At 41.4% G+C, this 23,137-nt stretch overlaps 1 protein-coding gene across 1 annotated transcript in view; it reads right to left on the bottom strand.

The window, feature by feature from the left end:
- LOC131709454 (sodium/potassium/calcium exchanger 3-like) overlaps positions 1-22,068 on the bottom strand; it is a 58,654-nt gene extending 36,586 nt beyond the window's left edge. The window contains exons 1-2 of the mRNA XM_059011999.1: positions 21,781-22,068; positions 11,522-11,626 (exon numbers count right to left, since the gene is read on the bottom strand). Of these exons, the coding sequence (XP_058867982.1) occupies positions 11,522-11,626; positions 21,781-21,889 (214 nt within the window). The 5' untranslated portion in view covers positions 21,890-22,068. The remainder of the gene's footprint in view (positions 1-11,521; positions 11,627-21,780) is intronic.
- Positions 22,069-23,137: the final 1,069 nt, after the last annotated feature.

Genomic DNA, 23,137 nt, shown 5'->3' with positions numbered 1-23,137 from the left:
GTTTTAGAACATCAATAAATAGCTTTAAACCATTCAAAGCAGTTTTAGTATATAGTGCTCAAACAGCACAGTGTTACGAAACAGTACATTCACAAATAGAGCACCAGACATGTTCAAATGCATGATATTTTTTTAAGTGACTATTTCTGACCGCTTTTACCTCAATTATTCGACTGGTATATTCGTAGTTGTTCTAACCCTCATGCATACTGTTTAGCACACAGACTACCATCTCAGCATCTTATCTCCCCCTTTCATGTACAAACGAATAGGCAATGAATAAGCCGGTACAATGCTTTGATTTTAGGCTTCAGTGCATAATTCATGAGTGCATGTTATAGAAATGCAATGAATGTCGGAAACCTTCAAAGCAAATCCTGGTTTATTTCAGGAACTCTCTTCACAAGAATATATAGGCCTATATCTTCACAAGAATCCATAGATATATGAAATGCTTTTATAATTAAAGGGAAGTTCATTTAAAACAAGAATATGCTACAATTACTTGGACACAATTGTAACTAGTTGCAGTAACGTGATACTTTAACATTGTAACTAGTTACAGTTCCACAGTTTGCATTTTACAGAGATATTGCTTTGGGTTTGGTCAGGCTGCAGCTGGAAATATTCTTTGAAGATCCAGCTATCGAACCCACTCCCTCCCTCCTGTTTTCTAGCAGGATGATCTGAAAAGCGCGGTCGTGTGACGTGTAGGGTTTTTCTTGAACTGTTGAAGCGCTTTCTGGTTTTGTTATGCATTAGTCTTTTTTTAAAAAAATATAACTACCTTATTTTTTTTTATATACATAAAATGTAATAATAAACTACTACTTCCTGGTCCCCAATCACTTCCTGTGCTGTAGATCATGATATGGCCACTAGACCAAAGATCAATGAAGTAATCAGAAGTGGCATACAGACTATTTTGATTCAGTCAAGGTGGTTATTTTGAAACTATATTAAATATATTTAAAAATAATAATTTGACAAGCTATTTTTTTTCCCTGTTTTGGATGGCGCCGTAGATGGAAACAGCACATTTTAATATCTGCCAACCATTTTAATATGTGCCATTGTTTCTGCACATTCATTGTTTACAAATGGGTCTGGTGAAGGCTTTGACAGGTCCACTAGGCCTTGCTCTTCAAGTAGGGAGACAGTGGTTGCCATGGAGACCCCTGAGGCTGTTGATTGGCTGATGACAGGCAGGGAGGGAGGGGGGGCAGGGGTGTGAGAGACAGACAGGAATGGAAAGAAATCTATAAACACCCAGGGGAATGAAAATAAATACAAAAAATGGAACTCAGAGATGAAAGAGGGATAACGAAAGATACTGGGTTCCCTTGAGATTGTCACATGTCAATCACCAAGAAGTGACCATTGCCTGACATTTTTTTTTTTGTATTCTATATAAAGACAGCTATAAATAACAAACCTTTGAACGGAAGTCTCTGCTTGTCTTGCTCTCATACTGGACGTGGACATAAAATTGGACGCATGTGCCATATGTAGCACACACTGTTGTGTACATAAAAGAAAGCAGCTGTTTTTTCAGATATATACAAAAATATGACATACATGCGGACGAATGTATGGACAGCAGACACCCCAAAATCCAATAGCAAATTTCATCCCGACTGGATAAGCGGTTTTTCAGATACGTGAAGTGACATGCGTGTGAATGACCGCCTGCACTATATGCTGCTGCAGTTCCGTCACACAGCAGCTATGATACTTCCCTGTTTGAGATGGATTTGCTCGAGGTGGAGGTGTAATTAAAAGTAAAAGGCTTCAGGAATGTTAATGTGAGTTTTTGGCATTTTTTCTAAAGCAGAGTTCAGTGCATGTCCTTTCATGTCTTTCATTTTAATTGAATAGTGCCCTGGAAACAGAAATGACCGTGGGTCAGCTCTCTGTCTGCCTGAATCTGCTGTTACTTGTCTTTGATAGATATGATGTTAAATGTCATGTTTCTGTGTGGCATCCTCTCCCCTTTCCTAACCCTTACACACCTTCTTACACCCCCTTTCTCTCTCCCTCATCAACTCACTCTCCTCTTTTCCCACTTTCTTCTCTCTCCCTCTTTCCCTTCTCTCTCTTCCCATTCCCCTTTTCCCTCTCCCTCTGCTTTCCTCCTTTCCCTTCTTCCCCCTCCTCCTTCTCCTCTCCCTGGCTGGCAGGGTGGTAGGTAGGCTAGCCTCACTGTGTATTGTCTGAATGCATTTCCATCACCGTGGCGACGAGCTGCATCTTGATCTCAGTGTGCTTCCCTCCTGGCTCTTCTCTCAGCTACAGTGACCTCACAATGCACTGTGAGGAGAGCGAGAAAACATCTGTGTGTGTGTGTCTGTGTGTGTGTGTCTGTATGTGTGTGTGTGTCTGTGTGTGTGTGTGTGTGTGTCTGTGTGTGTGTCTGTGTGTGTGTGTGTATGGGTGTCTGTGTGTGTGTGAGTGTGCCTGTGTGTGTGTGTGTATGTGTGTCTGTGTGTGTGTGTGTGTCTGTGTGTGTGTCTGTGTGGGTGTGTGTGTGTCTGTGTGTGTGTGTCTGTGTGTGTGTGTGTGTGTGTGTTTGTCTGTGTGTCTGTGTGTGTGTGTGTGTGTGTTTGTCTGTGTGTCTGTGTGTGTGTGTCTGTGTGTGTCTGTGTGTTTGTCTGTGTGTGTGTGTCTGTGTGTGTGTGTGTCTGTGTCTGTGTCTGTGTGTGTGTGTGTGTCTGTGTCTGTGTCTGTGTCTGTGTCTGTGTGTCTGTGTCTGTGTATGCGTGTGTGTGTCTGTGTCTGTGTCTGTGTCTGTGTCTGTGTCTGTGTGTCTGTGTCTGTGTGTGTGTGTGTGTGTGTCTGTCTGTCTGTGTGTGTCTGTGTATGTGTCTGTGTGTATGTTTGCCTTTGTTTGTCTACGTCTGTGTCAGTGTGTGTGTCTGTGTGTGTGTGTGTCTTTGTGTGTCTCTGTGTGTGTGTCTGTGTCTGTTTGTCTTGGTTTGTCTACGTCTGTGTCAGTGTGTGTGTGTCTGTGTCTATGTGTGTTTGTCTGTGTTTGTCTATGTCTGTGTGTGTGTGTCTCTGTGTCTGTGTGTGTCTCTTCTGTTTGTGTGTGTGTGTGTGTGTCTGTGTCTGTGTGTGTCTCTTCTGTGTGTGTGTGTGTGTGTGTGTGTGTGTGTGTCTGTGTGTGTGTGTCTGTGTGTGTTTGTGAACATACCTGTACATTTTAAAAGATCAAGTTACAGTACTGTACCTGCAGGGCTTTGCTGCCATATTCCTGACGTTGCAGAGCCACCACTTATTTTGTTTTTATTTCAATGAAACCTAACCTGGATAATTACTCCCTGAGTAAAGTTACCTATAGTGTAGTGCATCAGAAAAATTCACACAAATAAATAAGAGAATTAACTGTTCAAAAACCTGCCACCCACTTACAAAAACACACTCATTTTCACTCACATGTTGGGGTTTTAGAACTTCTTAGTAATTTCTATTACAGTAGAAATGTGTCAATAAATTCTGTGTAGCCTCAGTACTAAGACTACCCTTTATTAGCTGCATATTGGACAGCCTTAATGAGAGGGTTCCCTGAACCATATTTATTTATTGACATAGTCTCCAACTTTCAACATAATCCACATTACAATACTAATATTCTCTGCTAGTATTGATGGGGGGAGTTCAGTCTCCATGCCTCAAGCCTGCCCTGGACTGGAGGGAGTGCCCTTTCTCTTAGGGGGTGAGGGAGGGAGCAGTTCAGTCTCCATGCCTCAAGCCTGCCCTGGGCTGGAGGGAGCACCCTTTCTCTTAGGGGGTGAGGAAGGGAGCAGTTCAGTCTCCATGCCTCAAGCCTGCCCTGGACTGGAGGGAGCGCCCTTTCTCTTAGGGGGTGAGGGAGGGAGCAGTTCAGTCTCCATGCCTCAAGCCTGCCCTGGACTGGAGGGAGCACCCTTTCTCTTAGAGGGGTGAGGGAGCAGTTCAGTCTCCATGCCTCAAGCCTGCCCTGAACTGGAGGGAGCACCCTTTCTCTTAGAGGGGTGAGGGAGGGAGCAGTTCAGACTCCATGCCTCAAGCCTGCCCTGAACTGGAGGGAGCACCCTTTCTCTTAGAGGGGTGAGGAAGGGAGCAGTTCCATCTCAGTTCAAACTGAGATGTTTGTTTTGTGATGTGGATTACTAATGCCTACTGGGTCGTTGAAAACAATTGGATTTGAACCCAGGAGAGTGAAAGGCTAGTGCATTCATACTAACTAGCCATGTAGCTTCCCTTTTATACAGGCTCTAGTGAGACATATATCTGGAAAAATATATTTACAGTGCTGTCAGTCCCACTTACATTGCACAGCGCTAACAAAATAATTCCAGTGAATCTTACCTAATATCTGCTGCTATCATTTATTAGGTCTAACATTTTCCATTATGCAAAACGCACACATTGTGGTAAAGGTGAATTCGATTTGTAATGGTAATTTCTTTGAAGCTTCTTTGAATATTTATCGCTCGCTCCTTGCAGACACTTCAATGCTACACTTCCACTTTGAGAGCTGGCATGACGGAACTGACATTGAAAACACGCCAGTCACAGGAAGAGCAGGGATTGGAGCTCAGAGGAGAGCCAAAGCTCTAGAATCTCTGGGAGTTCTTTTAAAGAAAATAAATGGCACCCTCGTCTCTGTAAGTCGCCTTGGATAAAGGCGTCTGCTAAATAAACAAATAATAATAATAATTTTAAACTTTTTTGTCTGGCAAAATATATATTTAAAAAAATACACTCCTAAGAGCAGCGTGGAAAAGAGTGAAAGAGACGCTCACCAGTTTACTGTTTACAAATGCTATGAAAAAATACCATTATAAATCAAACCCACGTTTACCATGATGTGCTCCTCTTTCATATCGGAGAATGTGAGATCAACACAGTGATGGGGATGATATCAGATCCAGGTTTACCATGATGTGCTCCTCTTTCATATTGGAGAATGTGAGGTCTACATAGTGATGGGGATGATATCAGATCCAGGTTTACCATGATGTGCTCCTCTTTCATATTGGAGAATGTGAGGTCTACACAGTGATGGGGATGATATCAGATCCAGGTTTACCATGATGTGCTCCTCTTTCATATTGGAGAATGTGAGGTCTACACAGTGATGGGGATGATATCAGATCCAGGTTTACCATGATGTGCTCCTCTTTCATATTGGAGAATGTGAGATCTACACAGTGATGGGGATGATATCAGATCCAGGTTTACCATGATGTGCTCCTCTTTCATATTGGAGAATGTGAGGTCTACACAGTGATGGGGATGATATCAGATCCAGGTTTACCATGATGTGCTCCTCTTTCATATCGGAGAATGTGAGGTCTACACAGTGGTGGGGATGATATCAGATCCAGGTTTACCATGATGTGCTCCTCTTTCATATTGGAGAATGTGAGGTCTACACAGTGATGGGGATGCAGATCAGATCCAGGTTTACCATGATGTGCTCCTCTTTCATATTGGAGAATGTGAGGTCTACACAGTGATGGGGATGCAGATCAGATCCAGGTTTACCATGATGTGCTCCTCTTTCATATTGGAGAATGTGAGATCTACACAGTGGTGGGGATGATATCAGATCCAGGTTTACCATGATGTGCTCCTCTTTCATATTGGAGAATGTGAGGTCTACACAGTGATGGGGATGCAGATCAGATCCAGGTTTACCATGATGTGCACCTCTTTCATATTGGAGAATGTGAGATCTACACAGTGATGGGGATGCAGATCAGATCCACTGGGATTGTTTTGCTAGCTCTGCATAGTTTAAAAAGGCAGTCAGTCACCAGAGACATTAGGGATTCACAAATAATCCCTGTGGAAATTCTAATTCCATTCCATCTCTATACCTGCTGTGCCACACTTAAACACAACAACAAAAACAACATGCGTATCGCTGGCTCTAAAAATAACAAGCAGGGTGTTATTTCCAACGGTTTCTTTTTCTCAATAAAGCCGTGTCGGGCCTGCTGTTTCATGTTTGTGAAAAGCCCTCCCTCAGTGGAGGCTCCAGCATTCCGTTGCCTAGCAACGGCAGCCTCAAAGACAGGGCTGCTGTTTCATTTCCCTTTTAAGGGAACATGCGAGACCTGAAGAATGGAAATGAGTTAAAACAAGCAGGAGCGTCAATCAAGGCATCCCTGTGAGATCTCATTAGAGGAAACAAGCTAGTAAAACACAAGAAGTTCTGAACAAAGGGAGGCTGTCCATGGTCACTCAGTTCCTAAAAGCTCATTAAACCCACAATCTGGACAGCTCATGAAGTATCCCAATAATTCAACAGCAACATGGCTTGGAAATCCTTTCCAATGAGAAGCATGCACCAGGGTTAACTTTTTAAAGCATTGGGGAAGTTCCTTTTAAAAAGTAATATGCTAGTTACAAGTTACTGTAACTAGTTACAGTAATGTATTACTTTGAAAAAGATCTCTCCACTCTGATGGTGGAACTGACCTAATGAATGTCCAATGTAAAGGGCACTAGAGAGAGAGAGAAGAGGGTTTTCAATCTTGGCATAGATTTCCCATAGAACCCAAACTGCTCTTATTTGGAAAATATTTCACCTGAAAGAACATCAGAAATGCTGTTCTCTTCACTGTGTCCTTCAAACATGATTTCTTCAACATCAAATGAAAAGCGAAATCAGAATTCTTTCTTTAGTTATATTCTTCTGTGAACATTGGCCCTTTTATTGAGACCCCTAGCCAATACTGCGTTGGTCCCCATTTTGTTGCCATGAACCAACGCTTAGCAACTTCTGAATTAAATTAAAGGGTGTGGAGAACAATCTGATATCCCACAAGTCCTTTTGCTAAAGGAATTGGAGCTCACTCCATACAGGAGGTCTCAAATGTGCAGTTTTGAAAGAAACACACGTCAGAGCAAACATGTATTTTTATTTTAAGACATGATCCATTTTGCACTTCTGTTGAAGTTTCTCACGCGATGTCACCGGCTGCTGAGACGCCATGTTGGCAGGCAAAAAGCACTGTCTATAATTTAAGCGAGGTACAAAACAATGCCTGATTCATGCTGTGCTTTTGGGTGCACCAACAGAAGAGGACAGAAACAGGGATTATCCCTCTACAGGATTCCTGCTGATCCAGATAGGAGGGCAAAATGGATTTCAGCAATTAAAAGAGAAACAAAAAAACGAAAAAGACTGGACCCATTCCACACGTTTGTGTAGTGAGCACTTCATAAAATGTTAATATATATTGGTAGTTAGTTCTGATATTACGTTATTATTATTATTATTATTAGTGGTAGTAGTAGTATTAATAAGCTTACTTGTATGGCTGTTTTTTAAAAAATATTTAGCTATACAGTTAAATAGGATTACTCTTAAGCTGGTCAGTGATTCCCAGGCCTTACATAAAATATTTTACCGTTAACAAAATCCATAATGCTACATTAATTATCTTACTGAACTTCAATATAAAATCACGAACCAGCCGTGTTTAAAAGTACAATGAAAATGGCATTTATCTACATGTAACTGTAGGCTACTTGCAAAGTAAATAGAAGTGATTATGTAGGTAGGCCCACCTTAACCACGTGCTCATTTTTGCACAGCATAGTACTTTACAGTAACTTAGCTGTCACAAGTTGATTTTACAGGAACACGTTCTACAGATTTCAGTTTTTGACGCTCCCTAGTTTTTTTATCCTTATATTAAATTATAATACTGTAGTTTATACCAAAAAAATCATACATCTATTATAGTATGAAAGTCTAGTTAACAAAAGATGCTTATATAGTACTGTATATAATTCATGTTAGATTAATTACTCTATTTTCTTTAGAATGATACATGTGTTTTTTAATGCTTAATAATACTTCAACATAAAAATGTATATTTCTGAGCTAATTATTGAGTTATTATCTTTAAACTGTACATCGTGTCCCAAACAGTAACCTTAGGCTTGATTACAAATAATTTCTTCCTCTCTAATTGCCACTTGATCGGGCTGTTCACCCATTCACATGTGAAGTATCTCATCTGTAGCTGTCAGCACGTCTGTGCGCTTTCATCTCTGAAGCTGTGTAGGGTGAGGGATTCTCTACCAGATACAGCCAGATGTTGCTGAAATCGAGGTCTGGGAGTTTTTTTTTCTATTGATTGCTGTAAACAGCATTGGAGGTGCACAGTAAGAATCACAAATACCAAGAATTTGACATTTCTCGTTGCATATTATTAACTCCTTATTTTGGAGGTGACAAGTGTGTTCGTTATTAGTGTGCTGTGTGGAATCTGTGGAATTTGTGGAATCTGCTGCCATTGTTGTTTTGCCTGCCTGTATGGCGCTGGGGTCACGTGACTGCAACCCCTCAATTGGCTAACGTAAGTCTCAAATGTACAGTGTTACAGCAAACATGCATTTTCATTTTTAAACAGACATCTGGAACTACACAAAGTTCTCAGTTTGCTTGCCTTGTCTTCCTGGGTCATGTTACTGGCTGAAAGCATGTCAGTCAACAGGGGACGCTTCAAGCAGCTGATTGGTTACTGAAGCCAGGGAAGGGTTGGGATAGTTTCCTCACCACAGGAAATGACCCAGGAAGTGCATGACAGCATGACCTGCAAACAGAGATTTCTTGAACCTAGTGTAGTACCGGATATGAAAAAAACAACTGTTTGCTACAACATGTGTTTCTTTCAAAACTGCACATTTGCGCTCTATGTAATGAATGGAGGTGCAGGACAGGAATTCTTTTGTTTGTTACAACAGATTCCAATTGCTTATCTTTTCCTGTCCCCTTACCTTTTCATGATGTTTGCAATCATCCAGAGATCTTCCTATTGTAATCACTCAATACTCAATACCTTTTCTGATAAGTCTGAATTGAGGAGCTGGTTTTCAGTAGCCTATCATAGATACGTGTAACACAGATACCTGTAACATTTTCTTCAGCTCAACACTAACAAATCTGAACTCCTTCTAGTAGGATCTAAAACTCAACTTAAGAATCTCAATGTAGCTGCCCTGAACCTCAGAAACTCTCTGCTGCTGCCTTCCCCCACTGTATGAAGCCTTGGTGTACTTCTGGACAGCAAGCTCTCCTTTGATGCCCACATCTCCTCCGTGGTCAAATCATCCTTCTAACATCTTCAAAACATCTCCAAAGTCCGTCCGTACCTTTCCCTCACAGATGTGGAGATACTTTGTCATGCATTTGTCTCGACTACTGCAACTCTCTATATGGTGGTCTCCCGGCACGCACCATAAACCGACTGCAGCTAGTTCAGAATGCCGCTGCCAGGATCCTTACCAGATGTAAAAAACGTGAACACATCACCCCCCCGTCCTACCCAGCTGCACTGGCTACCTGTAAAGTTCAGGATTATTTTCAAAACTCTCCTGCTCATCTACAATGCCCTTCATCACACAGGTCCTGAGTACCTCCTCAACCTGCTGACCTGCTATGTCCCTGCCCGCAAGCTGAGGTCCTCCGACTCTGGCCTGCTTGTTATCCCCAAGCAAAAGTCCACCACACTTGGAGAACGCTCGTTTAGCTTCATGGCTCCGACTCTCTGGGACTCTCTCCCAGCTTTGGTGCGTGATGCTCCCCCCGTCGCTCGCTTTAAATCAACTCTCAAGACCCACCTGTTCTCTCTTGCTTTCCATGCTCTTTAAGCCTGATCAGTTATTAGCTGCTATGACTCTGCTACTTCTGATCTTTCACTGTATGACACAATTCACATCCTAGCCTTGTATTTAATGCATTATGCTTTGTTTTTCACTGGATTTAATGTATTATGCATTGTTTTTACTGTATCTGTGATATGGCACTTTGGAAAGAAGTTTCCTTGAGTTTTTAATTTTTAAAATGGCAATACACAGCTGTGCACTAGATGGCGCTGGCTCTTTGGCTGATCTAGCCTAGGTTAAATATGTCTATGGCAGGTGACTAGAACTAAACAGCAGCTCCTGAACTCAGAGTAACACAAACAGAAAATAAAAAGCACAGCATTTGAGAAAGTTCATTAAGAAGCTCTCAATGATAGCCAGAACCCCCAGGGAACAGTAAACAAGCTTACCCTTCCAGCTCCACTGCCCCCCCCTCGTTGATCTCAATATTTGTGTAGGCGAGTATACAATATACATCCTATCACTGAAGACAGCTCCAGAATGTTTTCCTGCCTCATAAATCCAGTCCGTGTGCAACATATTGCCACATTGTTTCTAAACATGCCACGAGCACTGGAACCTGCCTGACGACAAATTAGGACTCCTCTTTGCCCCCCTTCCCTCTCTCTGCCTCCCCCTTACCCATATTAGGCTCTCCTGGCCTCCCTAGCCCCACATATTTCCCAAACATGGGTAGCTAGTACAAGCAAACAGGCACCGGCTACAGCAGTAGCTAATTGTTGCTCACTCTGCTCTTGTTACTCTGCGAGTGTGTTTTTTGTCACTAGCCGTCTTTCTAAGAAAAGGTTCCAGGTTGTAGACGGTTGTTAGTTTGCAGGCTACTGTGTGTGCCGTTGCCAACTTTCCTTTTTTTAGTTTTACAGAAATGAGGAGCTGCTAAGAGTCTGGTGGAGAGTCGTAGGAGAACAGAAGCATGGCACATGTAGCAAGCTTGCACTGTTGAAGCGCTTTCTGATTTTATGCATTAGCCATAGGCCTTTTTTTAAAAGTAACTTGTATTAAAATGTAATGCGTTATCACATTTTGTTACCTGTCTGACAAAGAAAGCATTACAGTTAAAAGGTAATGACAAATGTAATCAGATTCCAGTGAGGCACTACGTGTATCATTATTATTATTATTATTATTATTATTATTATTATTATTATTATTATTATTATTATTATTATTATTTATTTCTTATCAGAATCCTTTATCCAGGGCGACTTACAATTGTTACAAGACATCACATTATACATTATTTCACATTATACAGATATCACATTATTTTTTACATAACATTTACTGTGTTACTCCCCAGCACTACACACACGAATGGACAGGCCTGTGCAGTGCTTGATCTGAGCTTCAGGGCTCTCATTATCCCAGAGAAGCTTTAATGGAAGAAAAAGAAAGCTTACCGGTTTTGCACTTAACTACATAGGCTTCAAATGTACAGTTTTGAAAGAAACACAGGTTGCAGCAAACACGTGTTTTCATTTTAAAACAGACATCTGGTACTACACCAGGTTAAATAAGGCTCTCAGTATGCTTGCCTTGCCTTCCAGGATGTCTTTTACTGCTTTACTTCCTGGGTCATTTCACCTGAGCAGTGTCTTCTGGGTCATGTCACTGGCTGAAAGCATGTCAGACATTTTTTTTTTGCTCAAACATGTGCTTCTTTCAAAACTGCACTTTTCAGACCTATATAATGAGTAGATTTATGAAAATGAGTGTTACATTAGGTTGTGGAGTATTTGAACCTTTCGGCTTGTAATATTTATTTGAAAGCAGTAAGCCATGTTCCTGTAGTGTTATTTCCCGGGCCAGGCTGAGATTGCTAGTAGAAACACAGCTCTTGTAAACTCACCAGCCCTGGTGCAGTTGGCCTGTCTCTCTGTCTGGTTGTCTTCTCTCTCAGACATCAGCCTTCGAGCGGCCCAGCCCTCGATCCCAGGACTGGACGAACCATCGCCTGTGCAGAGACAGAGATACAGTTAACCAACCATACGTATTTATTGAACCCAGTAACATGAAATGAATAGCAATCTTCCTGGTGTTCACGCAACCTCTGCACAGTGAAAAGTAAAACTGAGCCTTAATGACATGAATTCTTTTTCACCAGGGATTCAATTTAAATTCAGTTTTTAGTTAACTATTTATTTCTGAATGTTCTGAAATGTCATTTATGTGTTAATGGATTGGAACCAGAACTGCAATTCTGTCTGAAACCGTCCGCTCTTCAGTGACTTCACAATCACGTGACGTGCAGTTAGTCGAGTATCGGTCTCTGAGGTCGAGTGTCACTTTACTATCTGACTAGTTGACTATTAAGTGCACGGCTGGGTCAGCACCCTAATCTACTAGCTGTCAATCCGAACTGTCAAAGCACTGCCATTCAGGCAAACAAAAACAACTACCCCTAAGAAAATAAAACTCAGAAACTGATACTGTATACCAGCCATATTTAATAAAGATTTCACTTCTTACATTTTTTAAATCAAAGACAATCCTAGAGAACACACATAATGGGATATTAAAGAGCAGCTTGATATGGGTGCGGAGTATCACAGTTTCACGAATGGATTCTTCTTCCAGTTTAGATTAATTTTGCATATCTGGTTCAGTCACATCTATTTTGACATTTTACCTTATACCCTGTATTTTGATTGATTTTGAAATGATGGGTGATATAATCATTCAATAAAAATATGCATTTGCATCTTCAGCTTGGAATAAACATGTTAAGGCTCTGAAAATGATAATGAATAAAGAAACAAGCATGTCGGTAACATGCCCCTCATCACCACAGCTGTGCATTCAAAACCAGAGCTATTAGTGTGATCAAAACATGGATGACCACGACATACATACACAGCATGTACAGAATAGAATAAGAAATGGCAATGAACCATTTAATGGAAATCGGATCAGTGGTATTGAAGACCTGGATGTCATTAGGTAAGCAATGAGGTGTCAGTCTCAGGGTATAGTAAAGTAACTGATTTACAGTGTGTGAGATAACTTCTTGTGTTCTCAATGTAAAACTGGGAGTGTGACATTACAGACAGCTGAATGGACAGACAGACAACCCCATTTCAAAAAATTGGTCATTCGTATTTGGTTGGTTGGACTACTTCTCCAATTGCCATGAATCTTGGGACCACCATTATTTAGCAGAAGTTATTGAGACGATGAGATTCCAGAGCTGTACGGAGGGGTCTGTCTGTCTGTCCATTCATCCGTGCATCTGTATGTCACGCTCATATTTGTGCCTATATCTGCAGACCGGGTTGTGATGAAACACGTCATTGCTAATTCTTATTCTCTACTATTCTGTACACACTGTTGATACGATCAATAACATTTTCATCAGGCTGATTTCATTTGACGTTCTTGTTAATGTCGGCACGCCTTGAAGGTAAGAAAGATGACAGCTGTTTATTTTTCTTTACTGCCACTTCGTACTGAATAATGCAGTTTTACACCATAGCTGCTTTACATCTCTCCCAGTTTCCATGACAACTCTGGCCTGGCACTTCTCCTTCTCAGAATATGTTTGCCTGTACTGAGAGCTGAGGCTGATTTACATACTGAGCTAATGAGAGATGATAATAATAGAAAGCTGAGGCTCCTGGGATAGAGGCAGCTTTATTGCTTCTTCTGCATTAAACGCTTTCAAAACCTCACAGTATCAGGGGATTTCATCAGTGCTGCACTAAGTAAGCAATACAAGAACAAGTAAAGAGAAACACGGAGCGAGCCTTAGGATTGATCATTACTGCCTCCTGCTGGTGATGAGCCCCCCTGCGGAGGGGATACAGTGGAGGCTGTCACACGCACGCGCGGCACACTGCACACCCTTCCATCTGTCTGGAGAACCGCTTATCCGATTGCAATGAAACTTTTACATCTGTCCGTACATTTATCCATCTGTCACACTTACATTTTTGATTGCATCTGAAAAACAGCGCATCCATTTACACGCTATAGACAGCTAGTCCCTGTAGTGCAGTGATACACACTATAGACAGCTAGTCCCTAATGCAGTAATACACACTATAGACAGCAAGTCCCTTATGCAGTGATACACACTATAGACAGCTAGTCCCTAATACAGTAATACACACTATAGACAGCTAGTCCCTAATGCAGTGATACACACTATAGACAGCTAGTCCCTAATGCAGTAATACACACTATAGACAGCTAGTCCCTAATGCAGTAATACACACTATAGACAGCTAGTCCCTAATACAGTAATACACACTATAGACAGCTAGTCCCTAATGCAGTGATACACACTATAGACAGCAAGTCCCTTATGCAGTGATACACACTATAGACAGCAAGTCCCTTATGCAGTGATACACACTATAGGCAGCTTGTCCCTAATGCAGTGATACACACTATAGACAGCTAGTCCCTAATGCAGTAATACACACTATAGACAGCTAGTCACTAATGCAGTGATACACACTATAGGCAGCTAGTGCCTAATGCAGTAATACACACTATAGACAGCTAGTCCCTGTAGTGCAGTAATACACACTATAGATTGCTAGTCCCTGTAGTTCAATACCACAGTAAATTTGCACTGTAATTTTCCCCCATGCTTTTCCATGGTTATACTATGTATCTACCATAGTTTACCATGCTTTACCATACTTCTCAGTGCTTTACCATGCTAACCAATGACTTTACTATGGGAAACCTTTCTACCATTTCAGTCCATTGCCCACACCTATACTTAGGAGGATATCATAGACATAAGAACATAAGAGCATAAGAAAGTCTACAAACGAGAGGAGGCCATTCAGCCCATCTTGCTCGTTTGGTTGTTAGTAGCTTATTGATCCCAGAATCTCATCAAGCAGCTTCTTGAAGGATCCCAGGGTGTCAGCTTCAACAACATTACTGGGGAGTTGGTTCCAGACCCTCACAATTCTCTGTGTAAAAAAAGTGCCTCCTATTTTCTGTTCTGAATGCCCCTTTATGTAATCTCCATTTGTGACCCCTGGTCCTTGTTTCTTTTTGCAGGTCAAAAAACATTGTCTATACCTTTTAGGATTTTGAATGCTTGAATCGGATCACCGCGTAGTCTTCTTTGTTCAAGACTGAATTAGATTCAATTCTTTTAGCCTATCTGCATATGACATGCCTTTTAAACCCAGGATAATTCTGGTTGCTCTTCTTTGCACTCTTTCTATAGCAGCAATATGCTTTTTGTAACGAGGTGACCAGAACTGAACACAATATTCTCAATATAATATTCACAATATACGAAAATTCTATAAAAATAATGATATAAAAATGATAAATATCTGTGAGTGCTTTCCACATTAACATGTGCTAAAGAATCTTCAGCAAGTTTCATTACAATTGGATAAGCACTTCTGGATATCAGTATAAACATGTAAGTGTAACAAACACACAGTACTTACATACACTAGCACAGGACTCCATTAATACAAACACACAGTACTTACATAGACTAGCACAGGACTCCATGAATACAAACACACAGTACTTACACAGAGACTAGCACAGGACTCCATGAATACAAACACACAGTACTTACACAGAGACTAGCACAGGACTCCATGAATACAAACACACAGTACTTACATAGAGACTAGCACAGGACTCCATGAATACAAACACACAGTACTTACATAGAGACTAGCACAGGACTCCATGAATACAAACACACAGTACTTACATAGAGACTAGCACAGGACTCCATGAATACAAACACACAGTACTTACATAGAGACTAGCACAGGACTCCATGAATACAAACACACAGTACTTACATAGAGACTAGCACAGGACTCCATGAATACAAACACACAGTACTTACACAGAGACTAGCACAGGACTCCATGAATACAAACACACAGTACTTACATAGAGACTAGCACAGGACTCCATGAATACAAACACACAGTACTTACACAGAGACTAGCACAGGACTCCATGAATACAAACACACAGTACTTACATAGAGACTAGCATAGTTCCATAACAACTGGACAAGCGGTTCTCTCAGTGTAAAATGTGCTCCCCTGACTGTATGACTCACCTGCACACCATGATTGTGATTTGCTTTTTTGTTTGATTAACAGAGATTTACTAAAACTTAAGTCACCAAGCTTTGAAATCAGACCCACCTTTTCTCTTAAAGAGCAACTTGGTGTTAATATCTTAGCTAATGTATTCTTCCTCTTCTTGTTCATTAGAATCACTGTGTATAGCATGTTCTCAGACATGCCTTCTCTCTACAGAGTGTAACCACGAACCTGCCCCCTGCAACACTCTGCCCCCTGCAACACTCTGCCCCTTGCAACACTCTGCCCCCTGCAACACTCTGCCCCTGCAACACTCTGCCCCTGCAACACTCTGCCCCTGCAACACTCTACCCCCTGCAATACTCTGCCCCTTGCAACACTCTGCCCCTTGCAACACTCTGCCCCTTGCAACACTCTGCCCCTGCAACACTCTGCCCCCTGCAACACTCTGCCCCTGCAACACTCTGCCCCTGCAACACTCTGCCCCTGCAACACTCTACCCCCTGCAATACTCTGCCCCTTGCAACACTCTGCCCCCTGGTGAATGTAAGAAATACATCACTAAGAAATACCACAGGGGACAGGTGTGCTATTTCTTACATTTCAGACCTGTTTCTTCAATAAACTAATATTTATTTTCTTCAGCCCTGATGTTCATCAGTATGAAAACCTTGCCAAACTGGCTGCTGAATTAACTGGCAGCTTCATTAAATGTTTAGTCTCAGTTTTTTTTATATATTGTAGGTATGTCACCCTTTTTTTCCATATATCTCGAACAAAGCTAATCCAATTGTGACTAAATTTGGTCTTCACATTATTTAGCATTATTGAGAGTTATTGAGAGTATCAGGTTGTGGGGATGCATGGAGATATCTCTCTGTGTGTACAAACACAAGAAGCTATTCCACATACTGAAAACCAGTCAGTTTAATACACTTACCATGATACCAACACCTCATTTACTGATGGCATCTAGGTCCACCACAGATTTCATTAAACTATGCATTGCCATTTCTTATTCTAGAATATTCTTTACTGCTGATCGGTGGTACTGAAGACTCTGATGCTGAATCTGCAGCCGTGGCGATGCGGAGGTATGTTACTGACAGGGTTGTTTAGGGGGAGTCACAGGATATTCATGTCCCTAGAAAAGCAAACCAATTTGCACTCCCTCACAGCGCCTGAAAAGGTGAAAATCTATTGCGATGTGTGAGAATCTAAAAACTACTGTCTCTCTTGGGTTTAAAATAGCTTGAATCTGAAGAAGATTGCACCTGTCTGAAATAGAACATGATTTAGAAAAAGTGATCTGCCATCTACATTTCTAGAGCTGAAACACACTTCCTTGGTTTTCCTGCCGTGTGTTAATATGAGCTTCATTATAACCAAGCCCGTGGCCTCAACATCCAAATAATCACCGGTGAGAACGATTGACTGTGACCTTCAACAGAAACGCACAGCAATGCCAAGGCAATGCATGAAAGGAGTGCCAGCCACAACCATCTCAAACCCATTCCTATATCTCTTATTAGCACTAGCAACATCATCGCTGGCTACATCAGGTCTGTTTTGCTGAAGATCTAAGCAAGGCTTCTATCAGCATTAGCAACATCTATTTGGCTTGAGCTCTCCTTTTTTTTCAGGAGACACTGATTGTAAAAACACAGAGCTATATATTCCTGTTCCTTCATCGTGCCCTGTGCTGTAGGCTGCAGATCACTGAAGTAAATGTGACAAAAATCTTTAAGGGCTGTATTTAATTCTAGTAACAGAATCAAGCAAAGCGATTTCCAGTAACATGCTGTGAGTGCAGAGAGGCTGGTCAGTGCCCTACACCCCCTCCATGGCTGGGAATACACTCACTAAGAATGCACAACGTGACATTAGCATTTGTTCTGTGTTGAGCATGTATTGCAGTGAAAGTGATTGTGGCTCCTGGTGTTCTCTGCAGAAATCGTGTTCCTGACAGTGAAGCTGAGAAGGATCAGCGGTGCTGCTGCCGAGATGCTCCTCTCTCTCTTCCTGTAGAGAACCATCACAATTAAACTGGGCATCGCAAAATAACTTCAATTCAGACCCCTCTATTGTGGGAGAGAACAGGGGCTCTGTTTTAAAAAAACCAACAAGCGAAAAATCAGAGTGTGCAAAAACTAAGAACTAGGGAGGTAGAAAGTCACAAGAGTTAAAACATGATTTAATATAATCATGATCATTTTTGGTTGATAATTGAAAAACTCACTAGTGTCCAACTCTGATGTACACCTGATATATACAGCATATACATTACAAACTACGTGTCAACAGTGACCTTTTGAGGCAATTAATGTATCAGATTTTGAAATCAAGACACCGAATGAAAAGTTCAAACCCCAAAATAACACCAATCTGTATCCTGTGCTGGTGGGTGTATGTCTGTACTTCAAATACATTTCACACCAATTCCAATAGCATTCCCCCAGCCTGTCAGTGAACATGTTTGTTAGAGCAGAAGCTGTCATTTCTATACCCAATTAATCCCATTGCTGGAGACTGAATCTAATATTTCTGTTTTCTTATTTAAATGTTGTGCTCGTGAATCTGAAAGCTGAGAGGTGATTGCTTAGTTTTTTTTTTTAATGGTGCTAAGAAATAATTCCAGTAAATCCTACCTAATATATTTTGCTGTCATTTCTTAGGTCTCAGATTTTCCTATAAGAAAAAGGCACACATTATGGTAAAGGTGAATTCTATTTTTTAATGGGAATCTATTTGAAGCTGTTAGTGAAGAATAGTTATAAATCACTCCTTGCAAATACTTCAATGCTACACTCCCATGAACTTGCATGAAGGAATTAAGTCACCATTGAAAACACGCAGGGATTGGTGCTCCAATGCGAGTCAATGGGTCTGGCTTCTGAGTTTGAGTTATTTTAAAGGAATGGTTCCATTTTTGCATGTACTCATTTCTGGGAGACTGTACATTGTCTAAAAAAAGAAACGTTCCAAACTGTTTTTCCTACAAGGACTCCCAGAAGCAGCTCCCGTGTGTCGGCTGCATTCCTTCAACAGGAAGAGCAGCGCGGAAAAGAGTGCAAGAGATTTATTGTTTGCAAAACCTATGAAAAAATGCCATTATAAATCAAATCCGTGTTTAACATGATGTGTGCCTCTTTTTAACCCCCTTCCCTGATGTTTGTGGAATGGACAGTGCTGTGAGATGCACTGCCGTTACGGGTTCTGTCCTCTGTCAGGGAGATGAGATGAAGTTAGAAGCTCTAAAACCATGAATGCAGATGACCCGGCTCTTTTGCATAGTGGTTAAGGTGCTCGCTTGCAGTGCGCAGGGTTGCTGGTTACATTGGCAATTCTGTTGAGTAGTGCTGGGTCCTGTTGATCCAATATTGAGTTATTAGTCTCTATATCTGTCTTTATCTGTCTGTGAGTCCGGAGAACTGCTTAGTACTGAAGAGACATCCTCATTCCATTCAAATCATGAGACAAAATGACCTTTCAACCTGGCTGGTCCCACCTCCTCACCCTCTATATTTGTGGGTTAGGTGGGGCCAGTTGAAAAATTGTCAAATGATTTGAATGGAATGAGGAAGGCTGTTCAGTCCTGGCAGTTAGGATTTTCCAGACAAACTCAAAGCGAGATTTAGAGACAACTGATAACAACAGAACAACAGAACCCAGAAACATTCTCAAATGAGACAGAAAGAATGAACAGACACCTTTCATATAACCTGAGATCAAGACACGTTACAATGCCTGCACTGCAGAAGGTCCTTGGCAAGTGTCATTGCAGTTGGACAAGGAGTTCTCTAGAAAAGTACAACCACTATGGCTTCCATCATATCCTCCAGTGCGGTTATGAATCTCAATATTTCAGTAACGTCCCCTACCACGCTGTCAATTCAAAATCAGAGCTCTCAGTATGATGACAGAGTTGATGACTTCATGTATATCAGCAGCATGTACAGAATGGAATACAATTGAAAGTGGCAGTGAATAGTTTCATGAACACTCGATCTGTGGTATTGGATATAACCATTCCCAACTGTAACGACATAGCTAGATGTCATTGGGTAAGCAAATGAGGCGTCAGGATCAGGGTGTGTTAAAATGACTGAGTAATTGGATGCAGAATAACTTCCTGTGTTCTCAAGACATGTGTACAAATGTGAGCGTGACACACAGATCCAGACACCTCCACATAGCCCTGCAATCTGATACTGCCAATATCTTCTGCTAAATAAACTTCATTACCAGCCAGGGATATGAGTTAGACACAGGCAGAGGCAAGTGCTGGGCTGGGAAAGAAACTCTCCTCAAAGGGCTGCAGCTTCTCCACTTTCCCAGCCTCACTTACCTGAGGATGTTTCTTATCAGACACCTCTGTGTTTGAAAGGCATCCGATAACAACCCTTCTGGCAAGTAGTGGATACTATTTTCGACTTTGCTATCACACCTAGAGGAAAGAATGCCTTTGGGATCCCGTTATTGCCACTGTGACGTCACTGGCTGTCTGCACTGACTGAAGATCATGAAGGAAGGGTATAGTTAGCATACTGCGGTATCCTTCTACTGATGACTGTCTCATCCCATTGTAGCTGCCATTGTACTACCACAGTGCCTTAGCACTAAATTATTATTATTATTTATTTCTCTCTTAACAGACGCCCACATCCAGGGCGACTTACAATTGTTACAAGATATAACATTATTTTTCCATACAATTACCCATTTATACAGTTTGATTTTTACTGGAGCAATCTAGGTAAAGTACCTTGCTCAAGGGTACAGCAGCAGTGTCCCCCCCACCTGGGATTGAACCCACGACCCTCCGGTCAAGAGTCCAGAGCCCTAACCACTACTCCACACTGCTGCCCAGAATACTGCCTGCACAATAAACATTTATCAAAACAAAAACCAAATGAGAATTGGAAAAGTTGTGTACGTTATATCCATTGTATTTGTTATTAATCTTTTTTTTTTTTTTTTTAAGAAGCTGGCAGACGAAGAGTTCAGTGCCTCGGCATTCTATCATTCGACCAGTCTGTCAGATAACACCAGTACAGTATTTAATTCTGCCACAGTTATTTAAACATGTTTGAATTCAGCCAACGCGCCTTGAACTCCAAACCAGAGACAGCGAGGAGCGATTCATTGTGGCAGATCAATACACCCTGAAGCAAACACGACCTAACTCCGTTATTAACAAATAAAAACGCCGTGGACAGACACCTTCATGTCAAACTCTCAGACCTTTCACTTCCCGCCTCTACAAGAGATTTGTATTACGATTAACGATAGACTATTTAGCTTATATTGCGAAAACCTACCAATTTTGTAGTATTAGGTGTATTCAAAATATATTTACGCATTTAAGCATATAAAAATGTGATTATTACATACAAATAACAATTCTGCTGATTGTAAGTTTAATGTATGATGTACACACGTTAAATATGAAGTATGCATTATTTGCTGGTGCTTGTTTTAAGTAGGAGAAGCGAAGCGTTTCCACGTCTCTCTTGACGGACAGTCGCCGCCAGCACTGTACCGTGGTGCTGATGCGGGGTATGCTGCTGCAAACGGGACCGAACACTGCAGGTGAAATGTCGACTGTCCACAACCGGGGTACAAAATAAGGAAAGAAAAATACATTCTCTGATTTTTATCCACGATACAACCGATAACAATGAAACGGTTTAAATATTACGATATAAAAACAACATATCTTATCATGCATTATATAAAACAACAATATATAAATATGTGTTTTATTTTCTATATGTGTTGCATTTCACGCACTTATGTATTTCTGCTATGCCGTATTTACCAGTACAATATTATTACAGAATTTGGATTATAATTTGGAAATCATCCCCAAACTGTACATACAAAGAAACGCTGTTAAAAACTACAGTTCCCGAAAATTCAAATACGCAATACAGAATTTTGGCATTTCCTTTATTGTTCCACATGAGGAGCCAGTTTCAACGGGGTTCAAATCCTAAAATCCCCCCTACTGAAACAGTGCAAGTGCTGCGTGGTATAGTACAGTAAAAATACTCACCTGTTACTTTAATTAGCTGTGACACCCAACTTAAAGCGAGCAGCCCGGCGCACCAACAGCACAGACGCTTAAGCAACCCCCGCTGCCTCTTCCTAAAAATATTATTCATTTCGGCTTCAGTTGTTTCCAGACATCTTTAGAACACTCTCCCGGTTTGCCTGCTTAATTGTTATTCGATGGATTGAAGCTCTACAGCAGCCCCATACTCGAGTCTGCCTCCCTGTGCCTCTCTCGCTGTCTCTCCCCCATGCACAGAAGCAGCGGATTGTCTGCCTGCCCGGGTGGGTAGCCTGTGATGTTAGTACATACTGCTGGGGGAAGCGTTGTCATTGACTCAAAGCGACCGCTAGGAGACTACACGCGTTCCCGTTTGAGCACCCCTGTCTCTCTCGCTTTGAAGAGGCGAGCAGGCTGAGCGCTGCGGGAGGGGGATAGCTAATGAAAGGGGTGGGTTTTCAGGGTCCAGAGGCACTCCTTGCAGAAAGGAAGACTTTTTTTTGAAAATAATATATAATAATTGAAAACAAACATGTATGTATTTATTTATTTACTTACAACTACTCTGGGTGAGGGAGGGAGCACTCTCCTGGACTGGAGGGAGCACCCTTTCTCTTAGGGGGATGAGGGAGGGAGGGAGCAGTTCAGTCTCCATGCCTCAAGCCTGCCCTGGACTGGAAGGAGCACCTGACCTGATCTGACTAGATCATCCTCTGTTTAAAAAAAAAAAACATGCAAAAGGTTTTAGAACATAAGAACAAAAGAAAGTTTACAAACGAGAGGAGGCCATTCAGCCCATCTTGCTTGTTTGGTTGTTAGTAGCTTATTGATCCCAGAATCTCATCAAGCAGCTTCATGAAGGATCCCAGGGTGTCGGCTTCAACAACATTACTTGGGAGTTGGTTCCAGACCCTCACAATTCTCTGTGTAAAAAAAGTGCCTCCTATTTTCTGTTCTGAATGCCCCTTTATCTCAGCTCCATTTGTGACCCCTGGTCCTTGTTTCTTTTTTTCAGGTTGAAAAATTCCCCTGGGTCGACATTGTCTATACCTTTTAGAATTTAGAATGCTTGAATCAGATCACAGCGTAGTTTTCTTTGTTCAAGACTGAACAGATTAAATTATTTTAGCATGTCTGCATACATGCCTTTTAGACCCGGGATAATTCTGGTTGCTCTTCTTTGCACTCTTTGTAGAGCAGCAATATACTTTTTGTAATGAAGTGACCAGAACTGAACACAATATATCTTTTAATCAGTAATCTGTCCCACAAGCACTCACGTACTCTAAGATCTACTTACTATCAATGCAGAATTACATTTTCTCTTCATCTTACCCTAAACAATTCATTTCTGGCGAAG

The sequence above is a fragment of the Acipenser ruthenus genome, chromosome 43 (genome assembly GCF_902713425.1).
Source record: "Acipenser ruthenus chromosome 43, fAciRut3.2 maternal haplotype, whole genome shotgun sequence".
Classification (NCBI taxonomy): domain Eukaryota; kingdom Metazoa; phylum Chordata; class Actinopteri; order Acipenseriformes; family Acipenseridae; genus Acipenser; species Acipenser ruthenus.
This window is presented reverse-complemented; position numbering and strand designations above follow the sequence as displayed.